This window comes from Zingiber officinale, chromosome 3B (genome assembly GCF_018446385.1).
Source record: "Zingiber officinale cultivar Zhangliang chromosome 3B, Zo_v1.1, whole genome shotgun sequence".
In the NCBI taxonomy this organism is placed as follows: Eukaryota; Viridiplantae; Streptophyta; class Magnoliopsida; order Zingiberales; family Zingiberaceae; genus Zingiber; species Zingiber officinale.
Window position 1 is genome coordinate 1787442 of NC_055991.1, and position 17224 is coordinate 1804665.

A 17224-nucleotide genomic window follows, 5' to 3' on the forward strand; every position below is an offset into this window, starting at 1 on the left:
CGGGCCCGACAGCCGTCGCGTCAGTATTTGATTGGATGCCCAATATCAATAATTCTAATTAATTTTATTTTATGTTTTCGGATGTTTAATTAATTATTAAGTACCATTTAAACTGCCATTATTTGAATAATAATTACACATAAATGATCTCGTGGACCCATTTATTATCCTCTCTTCCCGCTCCTTCAAAGCAACGCCATCCGATGCCTCTCTGTTTCCTTTCCATCTCATAACGCCGACAACTCACTCGACTAGTCGACTTCCCTTCCACTCTTCCGTCGCTTCCTTCCTTCCTTCCGTAACGCTTCGATTTCATTAGGTTTCCCGTCGGCAAAGGATCGGATCTCGTACGACTTCCCGATCCGATCGGGTTGTTCTTCGATTGGATAGGTAGGTGGTTTTGCTGGAATTCGTGAGAGGAGAGGCGGAAGGCGGGGATGGGGCTGCTCTCTGGGTTGGTCATGGGGGCGATTGTCGGGATCGCGTTGATGGCCGGGTGGGCACGCATGATGAGGCGTCGCAGCTCTAAGCGCGTCTCCAAGGTGAGAATTTTGTTTTTTTTTTCTCTTTCATTCCCCGGGGATCTTGGGTAGTTTCAATACCTCGTCGGCCTTTTTTTTTTTTTTTTGATGTTTTAGTGTAGTGTCTTTTTGGATCTGGAATTGCGACGGAAATTTGGTTCTTTTGATTGACATGAATGGCTCATAAGTCTTCTGTCTCTCTCATTCTAGTTGAATTGACAGAAGTGACAGGGAATTTACTGGTGTTAAGTCGTGGGTCTGACCTTTTTCTCGCTGCAGATGAACCTGATGATAGGTCTTCCTTTTTGATTGAGAATCATCTCTGCAATTCTGCAAAAAGTAATTTCTATTTGCCAGTCTGAATTCTTCTTTAGCCAGTCCTTCAACACACTTGTCGGAAGTTTTTGGGAAAAGTGAGAGAGTTACCTGTCATTCCCTGCTCAACTATTGGTCAATGCTCTCCTTGTTCCCAACTGCTGAAAGAATTAATCGTTTCATGACAAGTTGGAAATCCTAGCAAATCATTGTACTGCAATCAAATGACTCTAGGACTTGGTGACTGAGTTTCAACAAGCGCCAAGCTAGAAATAATCAAGTCAAGAGTTTTTTTTTTTTTTTATCATGATGGCTCTATGGTTTACTCTGCTTGTTGTCAAGTTTCTATTTCACAGGAGAAATTGATTTGATATTCATGTTTAGGTTAGCTAGTAATTGCAGCGGCATGAAATTTAATTTTTGGATTAACGCTTTTAATCTGTTGCTCACATTCACTTTCCTACAGGCTGCTGACATAAAACTTCTTGGGTCTCTAACAAGGGATGACCTGAAGAAACTTTGTGGTGATAATTACCCTGAATGGATTTCATTTCCTGCATTTGAACAGGTTATTGCAACAAAATAAAGATTATCTTTTTTTAAGATTTTTCTGTAGTTATACACCTGAAATGTTAAAATGATGATCCTGGACGGATATCCTGGAATATTGACGTGATGCATAACATGGCTTATTAGTTGTTATTATGGTTGAGGTGGAATGCTATTTAACATAGACAATATAATATGAAAAAGTCTCGATAATCATTTAAGGCTCCTAGATCTAAGGATGAAGGGGTTTTGCAGCTTGATGTTGCGACTGGGACTCATCTGTTGCTGAACAAACTACCAGGTTATTGTGTCACTACATATACTAGGTACAAATTATCTTGCTAGGAGTTGCACCTTATGCAAGCTCCCTATCCCAGAAACCACTACCTGCCCTAGTCAGTTCTAGTCACAAAATTAGACCATTTGTATTTTTCTTCTCCTAATAGTTATTTCACTTTTTCAATGAGATCAAATAGATTTGTTATAGCCTTAAGGCATCCTAGGTAGTATGAAAATGTTTTTTCTCTCTACAGTATATGCATTTGATTGTTCTATTTTACTTTGTTCAGTTTTACACGAGTATCTTCAATAAATTTAATTTACATTTCTGTTTTTTTCTTCAGGTGAAATGGCTAAACAAGATGTTGGGTAAATTGTGGCCTTATATTGCAGATGTAAGCTTTGTGATTTTTTTTTTTTGTTTAGAGCTCTACTTCTATTCTAACAATTTCTCCATTAAAATATCTTTCATTCTATTTGTAAGAGTTATTCTGAGTTTGTGATTAGCAATACTGATAACCTCATTTCTTTTGGATGCTCTATTTTTTTAATGGGTTGGTGGTTATGGTAATTTCAGCTATAAATATCACGCTGTGAAAAAGGAAATTAGTCATTCTTTGACAAGTAGAATACACAATTGACTGTGATCTGAATCTACAAATGTAAATTCGTGTTTCCTTTTGTAATTGACTGTGAACAGCGTCTGCTACTCTACTGCCATAGATTTTTTTGTTTATTTATGGGTTTTTGAATTTTTTTAATCTATTTTATTTTTATCCAATAGTATATATCTTTTGCTTTCTGGTTGCTAGTGTTTGAATTTGAATCAGCCAAATTCTACTTGCATGCTAACTTATAGGTTTTACATGGTCATAGGCAGCAACACTGGTAATTAGGGAAACAGTTGAACCATTACTGGATGATTACCGTCCTGCAGGAATAACTTCACTTAAGTTTAGCAAGCTATCTCTCGGGACAGTGCCACCTAAAATTGAAGGTTTGTTTAGGTTTCAATTTTAAGTATCTGTATATTCTAATAAATTTATATATGCTTCCTTAATTGTTAAACATTGTAGTTTCATTGTCCAATCAAGTCTATATTTCTAATGATTTTCTATATGCTTCCTTAATTATTAGAATAATGTTGTTACGTTGTGCTTATTGTCCTGTTGCTTAAAATATAACTCTTAGTGTTAACGTAGTGTTTGTTCTCACTAACAGTTTGTGAATTAATTTTACCGTCTAGTCCGTTCTTGTTTTCACAGTGAAATACTGATTAGTTGTCCCAAAATGGGAGGTATATATGACTGTTTTCTTCTTCTTATTTTCTTTAAACAAACTAAGTTAATGAATTGTACTTTCCTAATTCTTTCCATTAAGCTTCCTGGCTTAATTTACCTATTTACAGTGAATCAAAACTTATGCCTGTATGGGTCTATTTTAATTGATTCCTAATTTCCAACCTGAAAGCTTGCTGTTTTCTATGATTCTTTTTCATCTTGACTATTCCGATTTTTTATTCAGAAAAAGGATATTTCTAAAACAACATAATCCTGTACAGATGAGCTATTCAGCCTGAATTATGTTGTACATTGTAGTTGATGTATTTATCTTTTACAAAGGTATCCGAGTTCAAAGTCTCAAGCAAAGTCAAATTACAATGGATATAGATTTCCGATGGGGTGGAGATTTAAGCATAATTCTTGCAGTTGAAGCACTTGTTGCATCACTTCCTATTCAGGTTAATAGTTGATTATAATTTTCTAAGAATTTCTGTAGCCCTTGATTATCATTGTGCCTTATGATATTTTATGTGCTGCTTCATTTTGCTGGTTGTAGTTAAAAGATCTCCAGGTCTTTACGGTCATTCGTGTTATATTTCAACTTTCTGAAGAGATACCCTGCATTTCTGCTGTTGTTGTTGCACTTCTTGCTGAGGTATGCTTAAATATTAATTGCACTGTTATGGTATATTGGTGGCTTCAGTTTATAATCATTGTCTAAAACAACCTTTGTTATTATTCTAGACAACTACCAAATATATTCAAGTTTGGGACTAATTTCGTTGCTAAACTTTGACAAATTCCAGGCAATGACTATTTAGTTATTAGTGTTTTAAATGATGATACGTAGCTTGGATTTTGGAGCACTTATTTGAACTGCGATATGGCATCCCAAGTTTTGGACGTAAAATAGATAACAATCCTAATGTTATTTTCTTTTGTTGTTAAAAGTCCTAATAAAATTGTTAGCATAGATTTGTTCTATGAAAAAAAATGGTGAAAATTTGATGTAGTTGGCAGATGGAAAAGATATCCAAGCTGTGAAATGTGGTTAACTTTGCACTATTCCTATTGTATTATGAAGGCATTTTCACCAGATATTGCTTCTGCATGTTTGCATATAACTGATGTACACAACTTTGAATATCAAGTTTATATTGACTTGAAGCTTCCCCTTTCAGCCAAAGCCTAGAATAGATTATACATTGAAGGCTGTCGGAGGGAGCCTCACTGCAATTCCTGGCCTTTCAGACATGATTGATGTAATTAGAATTCCATATCTTCTGTTAAGAAAACTTGGTATAAATTTTCTAATTATCAAAATAAATAATGAGGAAGTTCGTTCTCTATTTGATTTGTAGGATACTGTCACTTCAATTGTCACTGACATGCTTGAATGGCCCCACAGAATTGTTGTTCCACTCGGTGGAGTAGATGTTGATGTTAGGTACTATCTCTGTTTTTATATGTTTATCATGTGTTTTTTTTGTTGTACTTTGTAGTACATTTCGCTGAAAGCTATATTGGACTTTTATGCTTGCCTTACCAAGTTATAGTGTGTACATCGTTTATTTTTTTGTTTATCTCTCTGTGTAACCAATCTTCTCTGGTTGAGATTCTTTGTAGACTATCTTGTTCCTGTCATATTTCGCTTCTCTTTGTTATCTTTCAGTTAGTTGAAATTCTATTAGCATCAAATTGTTTTAAAAAATCTGAATGTGATGATCACCAAAATCTTCAATGCTATTTTCCACTTCAACTTCTAACTTGATCGTATGTTCATATCCATTCTATTTGTTCCTTCATACAACTAAATATTTTGAGGTTTGCTACAAAGATTAGTTACTGTAAGGTTTTTTTTTCTTACTCCATTTAACTTAATCAACAACCTTTGTTTCTATCTAATCCTTAGCTAAAGTCAAAACCAACAAAAAAAGAATCTATAGTAGTTACTCTCCTCAATTAAAATTGTTAATTAAATTTGGATAACCATGTGTGTCATGTCATATTTTATGTGTACTTTCAATTTCAAGAATGACATTCAACTAGATCTATACCTTTTATGTCCTAGAGGTACATTCAGAAAAAAAAAAATTGTTTTATCTTCTAATCAACCAGAAATTAATAAACTAGTAGTGCTGTAGGTTTTGTCTACTCTTATGATGAACTGATATGTTAATGATGTTGTGCAGCGAGCTAGAGCTTAAACCACAAGGAAAACTCACAGTAACAGTTGTCAGAGCAAATAGTCTAAAGAATCAAGAATTAGTGGGAAAATCTGATCCATATGTGGTTTTATATGTTCGCCCAGTATTCAAAGTGAAAACAAAGGTAGTCGACGACAATCTCAGTCCTGTATGGAATGAAACATTTGAACTGCTTGCTGAAGACAAGGAAACACAATCTATTATTTTTGAGGTACATTTTTATATCTAACTCCTTCAAATACATGGTAGATCTTGTCTCATAATACATCAATGTAAAGCAAAGATGGGAGTAGAGAGTATCTGGATGAACAGGCAAAGGTTTAGTTTCTTGTGATGCATAATGCTTTACTAGGTATTTTATTATTATGCCAATGAAAACAATTCCATTGACATACTATATATATTTATATCTCAGTCCATTGCCATTCTGTCCACTTGACAACGCTTTTGATAACCTCTTTCCAAATCTATATTAATGTACAAGGCTACAAGCAATGTAAAAAGTATCCAAATTGCAATTGCTTTACCATGATATATTATTTGCTCATCCATCTTTTATCACAAGTGTTAAAGCTGCACTTGTCATGCCACCTTTAGTTCGTTCCTGTTATTACTGCATTTGATAAAGTAAAACAAGAGTAGAAGAAACCAGTTCTGCTTTAACATATGTGCAACTGAAGTTTGCTTTCGATTCTTCTGTTGCTATTTTTTTCCCCCTATGTTGGTTTGTTAGTAAAACCTCACCACCCGACCTTGAGCTTAGCCTGAGTTGAAACTGAAACCTTTGGGAACATCTTTGTTAGGATGTGTTGTTGGTCACTGGCAGAGTTTAAGTTTCAATGCTACACATGAAACTTGTCTCTCTCTTTTTTTCCTCTTTAGCAACACAAATGTGTCGACCTGTGGAGAAACTAAGATTTTCTACTCAAAGGGACACCAAATATGTGTCCTATGTTCCTACATGTAATTCTGCCCTTCATCTTGGCTGTCTATTTTATAATTGGGCTGTCAGCACCATGATTTACTGAGAGGACTGTCCAGCAAGTTCCTGTATAGCAAACATTGCTGTGTCATATAAACGGGAAAAATGATTAACAATTAAGTAATTAACTTCTTATTGTTAGCACGTTATTTTTTCCTTGTAATGACTACAAATGCTCGATGCTTTCTATACATGCTTGATAGTTGTTCCTTCACGTGTTGATAGATGCCTTGTTTTGCCAAAGAGAACTTCCTTCTTCACTAAAGTTTGCTTCTTGATTTTCCAGGTTTACGATGAAGATAATCTTCAACAAGACAAAAAAATGGGTATCGCAAAATTAGGCTTGCAAGAATTGGAACCTGATGTCACAAAAGAAATTGAACTAAACTTGCTTGCATCACTAGATACACTAAAGGTCAAGGATAAAAAGGACAGAGGGAGTCTTACCATAAAGGTCAGTATATGCTTGCTTCAATCTACAACGATTACTAATTACTCGTGGGAAGCTTTATTAGTTCTAATCGGGAAATTATTTGTTTACATACTTTGGACTACTAGTCGTGCTTGACAACTTAATTGGTCAGATCACTTATTTAAATATGTCATAATAATTGATATCATAGTAGATCTAATTATAGGCACGATGAAATGTTGGAAAATTCTACTCGTCTGAGAGTGTACCTATACTGTTGGACCTTACACACTATTATTGATTGTAGATGATTTTAAGCTGAGTAGGATTTGGAACAACATCAAGCCCTAAGTAAGTGTAACAATTACACTCTATAACTTAGTCCATGTTGTGAATTGTGAACTAATAAAGAACTTTATAATCTTAAATGAGTATACTACTATCAACTTAGTTTAAAGCATTTTAAATTAATGGTTGAATTTGGCTAGTTATTAAAACATATTTGTCATCAGAAAAGGTTGGGACATTAAATACCATCAGTGTATTTCATGTCAACGCCCCCAAAATTGTTTGCTGGGTTGTCACTGTTTTAACTCTCATTTTGGAACCTAATAAATTACCCATGGCACTAGTTTGAAACCTTAATAGCAAGTATGTTCCTATCATTATAACAATCAAGTTTCAATATTAAACATTAACGTCAGAATAGTAAGGTCAAAGAGAAAGTCAACTAGATTAGAATTTATAAGAAAATCATACACAAATTTCTACTTATCCAACATTTTTATATTATAAGATATGTACCATAACGATTTCTGATAAATCTATAACAAATCTATGCGCATTTAAAATTATCTGTTTCTTATTTTACTCCTTCCGTAAATTACTATGATGTTGTATTCAAACAACAACACTCGTGTTGCATTTTAAAATTAGTACTAGTGTGATGTTGGTTTTCAAAATACAACATTGATCTTGGTTTTTAAAATACAACACTATGGTGATGTTGATGTTTAAAATGTAATACCAGATGTTTTTTGAATGTAGCACTAGTTGATGGGAGGAGTAAAATAGAAAATAAGTGCGTCCGATAAAAAAATTTAAAAGTTAAATACATCTTTTAAAAATGGACAAAGGAGATGATTGGTCGTAAGTTATAGATTATTAATGATATTCATCAATGAGATAGATTTATTATTTTGTTACATGGCAGGTGACAGATTTATTATTTTTGAAAGAATTGATTGATTGATTAAAAGTGGTAACTGTAATATATTACACTAGTTTGTTGAAGTTTCCATAACCTTCCATCTTTAGGTACTGTACCATCCATTCACAAAGGAGGAGCAGCTGGCGGCGCTGGAGGAAGAAAAGAGGATTTTGGAGGAGAGGAAGAAAATGAAGGAAGCTGGGCTCATCGGAAGCACGATGGACGCACTCGGCGGCGCAGCTTCCCTAGTCGGTTCAGGGGTCGGGCTGGTCGGCACCGGCATCGGAGCAGGCGCCGGGCTGGTCGGCTCCGGTATCGGTGCAGGCGTCGGTCTGGTTGGCTCCGGCCTCGGCGCTGGCGTCGGGCTGGTCGGGAGTGGGCTCGGCGCCGTGGGCAGAGCCGGGAAGTTCATGGGCAAGAATGTGACGAGCCAGTTCAGCAGCTCCAAGAAGAACGGCCACACTGATGCGAGTGCAAGTTGAAAACCTCAAATTTCTTCACGGATGGCAGTCGATGCAACAAACAGTGTCATATGTGCAAATGTTCAATTCGTAGCTGTTGAGAGTCCGAGGTTCGATCTTCGTTCTTCGATGTAATATTAATTGCTGAAGTGGTTCAATTTCCCAAGTGTCTGGAGTAACTAAACATGAACCGAGTTGTAAACAGTTGTAATATTAATAGTCTAAAAAATTTCCTTGTCAACCTTTGGGACAACCGATCCTGTCAAAAAATTTCCTAAGCAAAAAATTAACAACGATATCTACAACGTTTTTAATATGGCACCCACTACTAGTCTTCTACTACACAAGCCTTGAACAGAAGGCAATGGCTTCATATTGCTCAAAGAATTATCAACGTTATCTACAACGTATTCTACCATTGTGCAGCTAATTTCCCAAATGGCCTGTAGAAAATTACAAAAAGGAAAACAATGAAAAATGAGTATCGAATTAGTTAGGCGACCGCGGATACGGATTTATGTAGGGAAGTTACGGCTCTTGATTTCTTCGTTGACCGTATGCATCAGTTCTTGGTTGGATTTGTTCGATGGATCATTGCCTAGTACTGTCTGTAGAGAGTGCAGCTCGTCCATGTTAGCTTTCTTGAAGAGGCCTCTGATGGATACAAAAGAAGCGGTCTGCGATGGGTCTTCTCCAATGCCTCGACATCTTTTAGTAGGTCTCTGTTCCTGAGAGTTCGTGGAGTTTGCCTGAGTATCTGCTGCTGGAGGCTTCGGTCTAGATCTCCAGTACTCGGTGCAGACGAAGTCCTGATCAAGCGCCTGAATTGCCTGCAATGAAGAAATTGATGATACTGCTTGAGGATCATTTTGAGTCACCTATAGAGCAAGAAAAGATCATTACATATGCTGCAAGATAAGCATTCGAAATTGATGGAGAAACACAGTAATATAAGAGATCTTGAATTAAGACGAAAAATGTAGGGAGTTGTGTTAGAATCAGCGTTAAACTTGTCTAAACCTCTATGAATATGAATTTTCATCCTATTTTTCAATTGCAGGGTAAGATTCATGTAGCTGGTCTTAAATAATTTTGAAAAACAAAATTTGATGATGATGATGATGGGGCACGATTCTAATTTTCCAACTAATTCACAGGAAAACAAACTTGTTGACAAGCTAATGACCGGCCCAAATCGAAAGAGTAGGTATTACCAAGTTGGATCATTACATTGTCCTCAGATATAACAAAGCATCTCTTGACAAAAGGAAGAAGGACTATGCAAACGACAGTGATGGTATCGGTTAAACTTATTTGAAGGATATTCATTAGAAATTTATTATTGAGCATGTCGGCAAGAAAAGAAATTTGGCAGTGATATTAAAATAACCTCACCTGAAGGATTTTTGGTGATGATAAACCAAACATTTCAAGGCCATCAAGAGATCCTGGAGGCTGCAAGGGAGGAAGGTTTTGCCTTCCTGTACCACGGTGCTGCCTAATTTGATCATTCACCTTTTCTCTCACCATGTCCCAGCATTTTGTGGCAGAAACATGGATGAATACTTCACTTGGACATTGTTCAACTACAACCTGAAGATCAAAGGAAGAAACAAAGTATTATATGCAATTGCAACATTATGAAATGACACTTCTCTTATAATCATGAGGGGAATAACACAAGCATAATGCCACCCAACTCAAGACCAGAGAGCATGCGAGTGTTTATTCATTTTAGTTGTAGCAATTATGGAAGAACAGTACATTGCAAACAATCCTGCTTTTATCTGTAAATGCATCAATTTTTTTTTAATTGAGAAGATAACAAGTCTAAAGTAAACAAGAAAATGCATCAACAGCACTTTAACTAAAGACCCAAGCACACTTCTTTGATGTTCAATAAGATAACTTGATGCATGAAGAAGAATTAAAAGGCTTACTCACCATAAATAGGGGCCCAAGCAATCCAGCATCCAGAATCTCAGATATGTAGCAGCACATCTGTGTTGGATCTAGAACACTGAAGTACCTGACCCGACTTCTGTATCCTGTAATGAAAATGGAATCATAAGCAACTGTTGAAGGGAGAAAATAATGAGTGAATGAGTGTAGGACACAGAAGTGGTAGGAGTAATTGAATATACTTACAAAATACAAAAGCAAGCTAACATATGATAATATCTCTATTTCCAATAGTAGATGCGTTTATAAAATCGTAAAGTCAACCAACCTATGATAGAATAACTAATTGTACATTTACAAACATAAAGCTAATGAAACGACGATAGAACTGAAAATAGCATTCTAATAAGGAACATAGTGCTCACACTTTGAATCCACCACTTTAAAGTCATCAAACCACAGTTATGAAAATGGTAAAGATTAGGGCTTGATAAGCCGTGTGTCTCATCATGCCTTTGATAACAGAGCAAAAAGGGAATTTCTAGAGATTGTTCAGGCAACTTTTTGGCTTAACTTAGATACCCTTCCATATGGATCAATTATTCAACTTCTTGGCATACTAACTTGCAGTAGATCTACTCAGTAGTAGATGTGGCATTACAGTCAACCAACTATGTCATTAAGGCTCTGGCACGATTCTCTTTCATTCAATCTTATCCTCTTGAAACAAGAAGGCATAATCTTCTAAGGTTTTGAACTATTTAACAAATGTCAAAAGAATAATCTATTGAAAAGATAGGAACCATAGTGACAAATATCTAGGTAATAGGTTAACACGTGTGCTGTAACAAATCTGAAATGTTAGAGGGGAAAATCTGCAATTGGTGAGTTTAGCAGAAATAATAAAACACAAAGAAAAGACATGGAGCAACAAAAATATGTAAATCAATTTCAAATACAGATAAAAATATGAAATCATAATATGAAAAGGAAAGAAAGTAAAAAATATTCCAAATGGGGTAAATTCCTGGGATACTTCGACTATAAGCAATTATACCTTTTGGGAATATGGCCTGACTAGTGGACCATAATTTTCCGGAAAGCATGACACCATATTCCAACACCTGAACATTGCAATTAACACGCCGCACCACCTTGGCTATGCGAGGGCCCTTTTGTTGCAGATAGTATTTATCAATATTATTTTGTGGATAAGAAGCTGAGCTTGTTGCAATTGGATTTCTTCTGTCTACCCCATTATTCTCTGGACTTGATTCAATTTTCCCTTTACTTTCATATATTTGCACATCACCTCCAGAAAATTGATGATTTTGGAGAAATTTTGAAGAATCACCTCCATTTGTTTCTTTTAAATAAGAAGGATCTGTCAATGGGCTTGTGATGATGTCGTTGGCAGATTTAGGGCATTCAGACGCTTTGCCAAAAGGCACCGTCAACAATTGTTGATCCAGTATATTGGATGAATACTTAGTGAAAGTTACCTTTTGTTGCATCTTGACATCAGGCTCTATAGAGCTTAAATTCTTACTGCTTGATGTTGCCATTACAGGTAGCATGTGGATCTCTTTTTCACTCAGTAGTGATGCATTTGTCTGAGGGGTGATAAGATCTTGATCCTTGTGAGAACTGCAGGATGTCACCTTATCTTCAGAATTCAACAACCTAGACAATGATTCAGAGCAAACAAATGATGCTTCCTCAATTTTATTTGTTAACGATTTCTTTGCATCTTTAACTTCATTGGCTACTGGTGCAATGCCCCCTCCACCAGATAAATAACAGGTTTTTGGTTCGGTGTTGCCAAGTACTGAGACGCTTGTACTTTTTATCTCTGTTATTTCACTAGAATTGGTTTGCAAAATAACATGGTTTAAAGTGCTATTGGAAGAATGTTGAGACTCTGAAGAGACCACCGAAGGGGCATGTGAACATCCATTTGCTCTAGGATTTAGACCACTCAAAATGCTGTTTTGATCTGTTACAACTGACAGATATTTTGAAGCATCATCAGCATGTTCACCAGTTGACTTATCCATGTCATGAGTTTTTCTTTTTCTCTCTTCTATTCCTTCAAAATGTTGCAGCTTTGATGCATCATAGTCTTTATATGAACTGCATCTTGCATTGACGGTCCTTTTTTGATTAGCCATTGTGTTATCCTTGTGCGTTGTTCCTTCTTTACAAGCCGGAAGAACTTGTTTGCACTCTTGTGCTTTCTCTTTAGTAACATGAGAGCTTAAACTTAATCCAAGATCAATAAGGCCCCATCTATGAATTGCACTCAACTTCCCTGCTAAAGCATCTAGTAAGACATTCAACTCGCTGATCTCATAGCGGAACAAAAATGACCTCATTGTCAAAGCACATGAGCAAAGCTGTTTTGCGTGAACAAGACACGCATATTTGTCTGGTGAACATTCACATTTGGTAGCTGAGATGTATAAGTCATAGTGGCAAATGAAACATTCCCTTTCACAGTCAGTATCAAAGTTAGAGTCCATTTTTGCTGACTGGGAAGAACAAAGATTCTCTCTTCTAGCTCGCTCCATATCAATTCGTTCCTAAACAAGAAAGATGTCAGTTTCTAAATGTTTTATGCAAAACTACATGGGAAATTAGGGAGAAATAAATCACCTTGAGTGCCTTCACCAGTGTGCTTCCAGGTCCACAGAGATTTTTCCATCTTAAATTATCTGGAGTGTTTTTCCTCAGGAATAGAATATTCCACTGTGCTCTAATGGCTTCTCTTGCAGCTCCCAGCAACAATTTGTCATGCGATATGGATATCCTGCGTCCCTGTTCGCGGTAAAGCTCCACGGCATGCTGCCCATGGAGCAGCCAATCAACAGGAGCTACATTTACAGCCTCCGCACAGTTGAATCCAGAATTGAAACCAGAATGATATGCTCGTGGGAACGTGAGAACAAATTCTCCTTCATTTTGAACACAACGATATACAGGTACACCTTCCAACCGTAAAAGAGAAGGTGAAAATTGTGTCACCTGATAAAAGAAGGATTAGTAAAAAGAGATTCTAGCACATAAACTAGATGTTTAAAAAGATTTTCAAGTTTTAATTTCATTAACAGATACATTTAAAATAAAACACGATTATAACAGTGCATAAAAAAGGAATGAATATTATTGTAATAGGATTACAAAAACCAAACATATACATACAAGATTGTGCAGCAAGTCCGGTTGTTCTTCAAACAAATCTGGCAGATTTTTTTTCATAGCTTCCTCTAATTTTAAGGCATCTTTCCCTGCAACTCCATACCATATTTTTGGTGCACCCCAATGCATATAGTTTAATGAGTATAGATGATGATCTTCCACATGCTGTTAACAAAAGAAACATCAATTAGCCTACAAGTTCAAAGTAAAGAACTATGCACTTGCAATGTGCAAGTTTATTAGATGCCAATTCTACGGCAAGTTTATTAGATGCCAATTCTAAGGCAGCCTCATGCCACATGTAAGCTATGGATTTGCTGAGTGTGTGATGTGAGAAATACCATCTTACCCAACAAAAGGAGGAAAAGCACATTCCAACATACAACCATGGCACTAGAACACCAGAAATGTCTCCACTTTCAAACGATAAAACAGAGCCCGGAAGCCGAGGGAAGTTATTTAAATTCCATCCCGAACTCATATACTGATCCTCTAGTGTTGGTACCTTCGCAGAGGATAACTCTTTGGGAAAGCCACTACTGAAAACTCCAGTGTCAACATCAGCACCATAAAGAACCTAAACAGTCAAAATTAGCATATGAGTTAGAGTTCTACCTGGCTGCAGGTTCTGGTCAAAATCAATATATGAATAAAGTTTCTAATATTAAGGTATGGAAACAACAAAGGGTTTAAGGAAAGAAGAAAGTGGATACAGCACATCAAAGTTGTGAAGCCAAATTGTGAAATAAATCAACAGATGAAAACGCATAATGATTATGTATGTCTGCATATGAAAGTGGTGGCACCTCAATCTCTTCTGTTGGTCTTTCCACTATCCGCCAATATTCACCTTCAATATCATCAACGGAAGGTTCCTGCTGGCAGGACCCTAAAACAAATTCTGCACTTCTGCTAAAATATTGTCTCTTGAACTCATCTGCATATGTCTCAAAAGATTCCAGAGTGAAATCTGGACCAGGTACAAATCCAAACCTCTCAACATTGTTACAGCAATTAGATTCTGCCTTATCTTCTTCATTGGTATTCTCTGTTTTCAGGGCCTTTCTTCTTCCCCTCATAAAGATATGACTTCTGCCCATCTTCTTTGATGTAAGGCGGTTTTGAAGCTTATCTACCTGTTGGATTCGGGTAGCAAATTTTGAATTTCCCCATATTTGCTTCTGCTTGAGAAGGCACGTGGGATTCCAAGATGAGGGTGGAACTATTCGGCATATTCCATACTGCTCTGCACTTTGGCGTATAGTTGCAATATATTTGATAGTATCTTTAAACTCCTATTCAAAAACCAAAATTATTCATTAGCACCAAAAGAATGTACAAGTTCAAATCTAGAGCAGTCTTTTCAGATAGCACTATAAATTAAAATAACCTCTTCAGTAGGATAAAATACAGGCGCATTGTCAAGAACAGGCTTGCGAGCATCTTGTGGCTTCCATCTTGCAGTAACCTATTACAGCACTCTAACAGTCATTTTGTAAACTAGAAACAAAAACTGTGTAAGTAATGTCTGCAAAGTTATTGATGGAATTTCACTACCTTCTGACAATTTTCACATTTGGCACATCCTCGAAAAACACCTTTAGGTAGACGGCGAGTTGAAGAGATGGCCTACATGAGAAACAAAGTAGGTTATTAAGAATGGCCACATGCATCATATTAGCAAGGCTCCAACAAAATTAATTTCTTAGAACAAAGTACGATGCTCAACAAGAGATTCTAACTAAAAGCTCATCATTTCCAAGACTTCTGTGAAGGTCATCATCTACATCTACTAACCTCTTCAAAAGGTTCATAGTCAGACTCTTCATCTGAACTAGTATCAAACTGGCGATAATTTATAGATGGTCTTTCTCGAAGAGACTTCCTTGATTTCTCTTCTTTTGTGGTGCATTGTACAAATTCAGGAGCATTTCTAGAATTTTTAAGGTCTTGGGAGATCTGCAAGGTGACACTTGATTTGTCATCTCTCATGATATATTGCAACGCTTCCGATGCATTTGCTGGAGCCTTAAGATCCTGGGCATTATGCATGTTCAATAATGCGATTGGTGCAAAACCTGGTGGAAATTGTGACATTCCATCCAGGTCGTCTTTAACAAGGGTCCCAATGCAGTCTGCTCCCATACTCTGTTACAGAAAGACAGCACAATGTACTCATGATATCACCATATAGAATGTTTCAGATCACTTCATATGTACTTAACTAATAAAACTTAACCATTCGGCAGGTAATTTCTAGAGTCTGATGATCAATGGAATGACTATGCAAGTAAACACTATAATTCATCCATGATTCGTTGTAATGAGATTGCGTCAAATCACTTCATACACAATTACACTTCACTAATAAACCTACCCATTAAGATAATGACTTCCGAACTCTGATGACCAAAGGAGTGACTATGCATGCAAACATTATAATCTATCCATGATTTGATGTAATAAATATTTAAAAGGCACAAACATCATAAAGAAATAACACATGTATTTCAATGAATACCAGAGCTTAATTAATATACAGCCTGAAAATTTAATCATATAGTTAGCTCATATTGGATTACTAAATCTACTTGCGATGTAAGTCATCAAATTCCAAACAAGATAGATATCAGCATTCATGAATTTGCTTATGGTGTAATTTCTAACAATTTACTACTAGATATATGTACTCAACGTCACAAACGTAAGATCAAGACTGCAATTATTTCAAAAGAAACAAGCCTCACTCTCTATCTAATATATGCCAGAATTTAGATAGTCACAAGTGATTTGCAAAGAATCATGAATATCACTTCTAGATGTGTCTCACCGAAAACCTTGTCAAACAACGAAGCATCAAAAATGAAATGCCATGGACCTCTAGGCAAAAGCCAAACTGCATCTAGACTTTGGCAGGTCATCAGAGGCCTCCTACAAGGGACTAGTGAATCTTAGGTTAATATTTCTAAGCTCGCATCTAAAATTCAACATTTCAACTGCTGATTGCTGAATGATGAAATAGCCAATTACTTGTGTTAAAAAACCACAATATTTTTTGAGCTAGAATTGATGAAAGTTCATCAAAATTCAAGCTTACAATCTTCCAGAATAACTAACCCCAGACTCTTATCTCAAAATAAAAAGCATTCATTAAGACAACACAACAAGAACCTACCAAAAACAGAAATCAGCACGCATACATTGACAAATAACAACATTATTCAAGAAAAATGCCAACAGAAACTACATGGACTGACCATTTACAGGTAGATCAACTCACAAATCCTCGAGTAAACAGCCTCGATCTTCTACTGGAGGTCAGCTGTTGAATTCCAAGTTACCTTGCAGGAGCACAAGAAGGCAAAAAGGTGAGGACCCCAAGAACCCTAGCAAAGCTGGATCTTGGTGATGGATAACCCTAACCCTAACCACCACCAGGAGACAAACCCTTTCCCAAAAGATCCATATCCCTCCTGCTGCTCGATCAAAAAGAACAAGAAAAAAAAAAAATCAAGAACTCAAAGGATTGGGGGTTTTGCAAGTTGAATCCGAACAGATCGACATCGGAGGGACGAAATCAAGAAGATTGGGGGGGCCAAACTACAGGAATCAAGCGAAGGCCGACAGGTGAAAAATTAGGCAATTTGTGAGATCCCCAAATTAGGGGGGTGGGGAGGAAATCCCTAAATCAGAGATTTTTTTCATTTTGTTCTTGAGTATTAATGATGCGATTACAAGACGATTCGAGAAAGGAAGGATGACCAATGCGGTAGAACTTGGCAAGGGATCATCATCAACAACAACAACTACATGATCATCATCTACTTTGCTTGTTTGATCTTGAACAGGTGACGATAAAGGTAGATTGGTTGGGCACAATAAATAATTGCAAAAATATTATCGTA

At 36.4% G+C, this 17224-nt stretch overlaps 2 protein-coding genes across 4 annotated transcripts; one reads left to right on the forward strand and one right to left on the reverse strand.

The window, feature by feature from the left end:
* The first annotated feature begins 185 nt into the window (after nucleotides 1-185).
* LOC122055465 (calcium-dependent lipid-binding protein-like) lies at nucleotides 186-8460 on the forward strand. Its single transcript, XM_042616920.1, has 11 exons — nucleotides 186-542; nucleotides 1303-1404; nucleotides 2009-2059; nucleotides 2541-2661; nucleotides 3287-3405; nucleotides 3504-3602; nucleotides 4129-4209; nucleotides 4309-4394; nucleotides 5140-5365; nucleotides 6423-6590; nucleotides 7866-8460. The coding sequence occupies exons 1-11, from the start codon at nucleotides 438-440 to the stop codon at nucleotides 8238-8240; spliced, it is 1533 nt and encodes a 510-aa protein (XP_042472854.1). The 5' UTR covers nucleotides 186-437; the 3' UTR covers nucleotides 8241-8460.
* A 99-nt stretch (nucleotides 8461-8559) lies between these two features.
* LOC122055463 (putative lysine-specific demethylase JMJ16) lies at nucleotides 8560-17224 on the reverse strand. Of its 3 annotated transcripts, none has more exons than XM_042616917.1 (12): nucleotides 16600-17224; nucleotides 15117-15467; nucleotides 14877-14948; nucleotides 14710-14787; nucleotides 14126-14614; nucleotides 13669-13896; nucleotides 13323-13484; nucleotides 12777-13145; nucleotides 11179-12703; nucleotides 10164-10267; nucleotides 9615-9812; nucleotides 8560-9097 (listed from the first exon to the last, which is right to left on the reverse strand). In XM_042616917.1, exons 2-12 carry the CDS (start codon nucleotides 15462-15464, stop codon nucleotides 8735-8737), a joined length of 3936 nt encoding a protein of 1311 aa, XP_042472851.1. In that variant the 5' UTR covers nucleotides 15465-15467; nucleotides 16600-17224; the 3' UTR covers nucleotides 8560-8734. The 3 variants fall into 3 exon arrangements, with proteins under 3 accessions (XP_042472851.1, XP_042472850.1, XP_042472852.1); XM_042616916.1 differs by having other exon boundaries at nucleotides 16577-17223; XM_042616918.1 differs by having other exon boundaries at nucleotides 8560-9049; nucleotides 16577-17218.

What these genes read in the sequence shown, in the direction of transcription:
- LOC122055463 (XM_042616916.1), bottom strand. An exon ending in GCTTTTCCTCCTTTTGTTGG is followed by an intron (nt 13,485 to 13,668) that starts GTAAGATGGTAT and finishes TTTTGTTAACAG; the next exon opens with CATGTGGAAGATCATCATCT. An exon ending in CACTGGTGAAGGCACTCAAG is followed by an intron (nt 12,704 to 12,776) that starts GTGATTTATTTC and finishes TTTCTTGTTTAG; the next exon opens with GAACGAATTGATATGGAGCG.
- LOC122055465 (XM_042616920.1), top strand. Translation starts at nt 438, where the DNA reads ATGGGGCTGCTCTCTGGGTTGGTCATGGGGGCGATTGTCGGGATCGCG. An exon ending in CATTTCCTGCATTTGAACAG is followed by an intron (nt 1,405 to 2,008) that starts GTTATTGCAACA and finishes TTTTTTCTTCAG; the next exon opens with GTGAAATGGCTAAACAAGAT. An exon ending in TTGCATCACTTCCTATTCAG is followed by an intron (nt 3,406 to 3,503) that starts GTTAATAGTTGA and finishes TGCTGGTTGTAG; the next exon opens with TTAAAAGATCTCCAGGTCTT.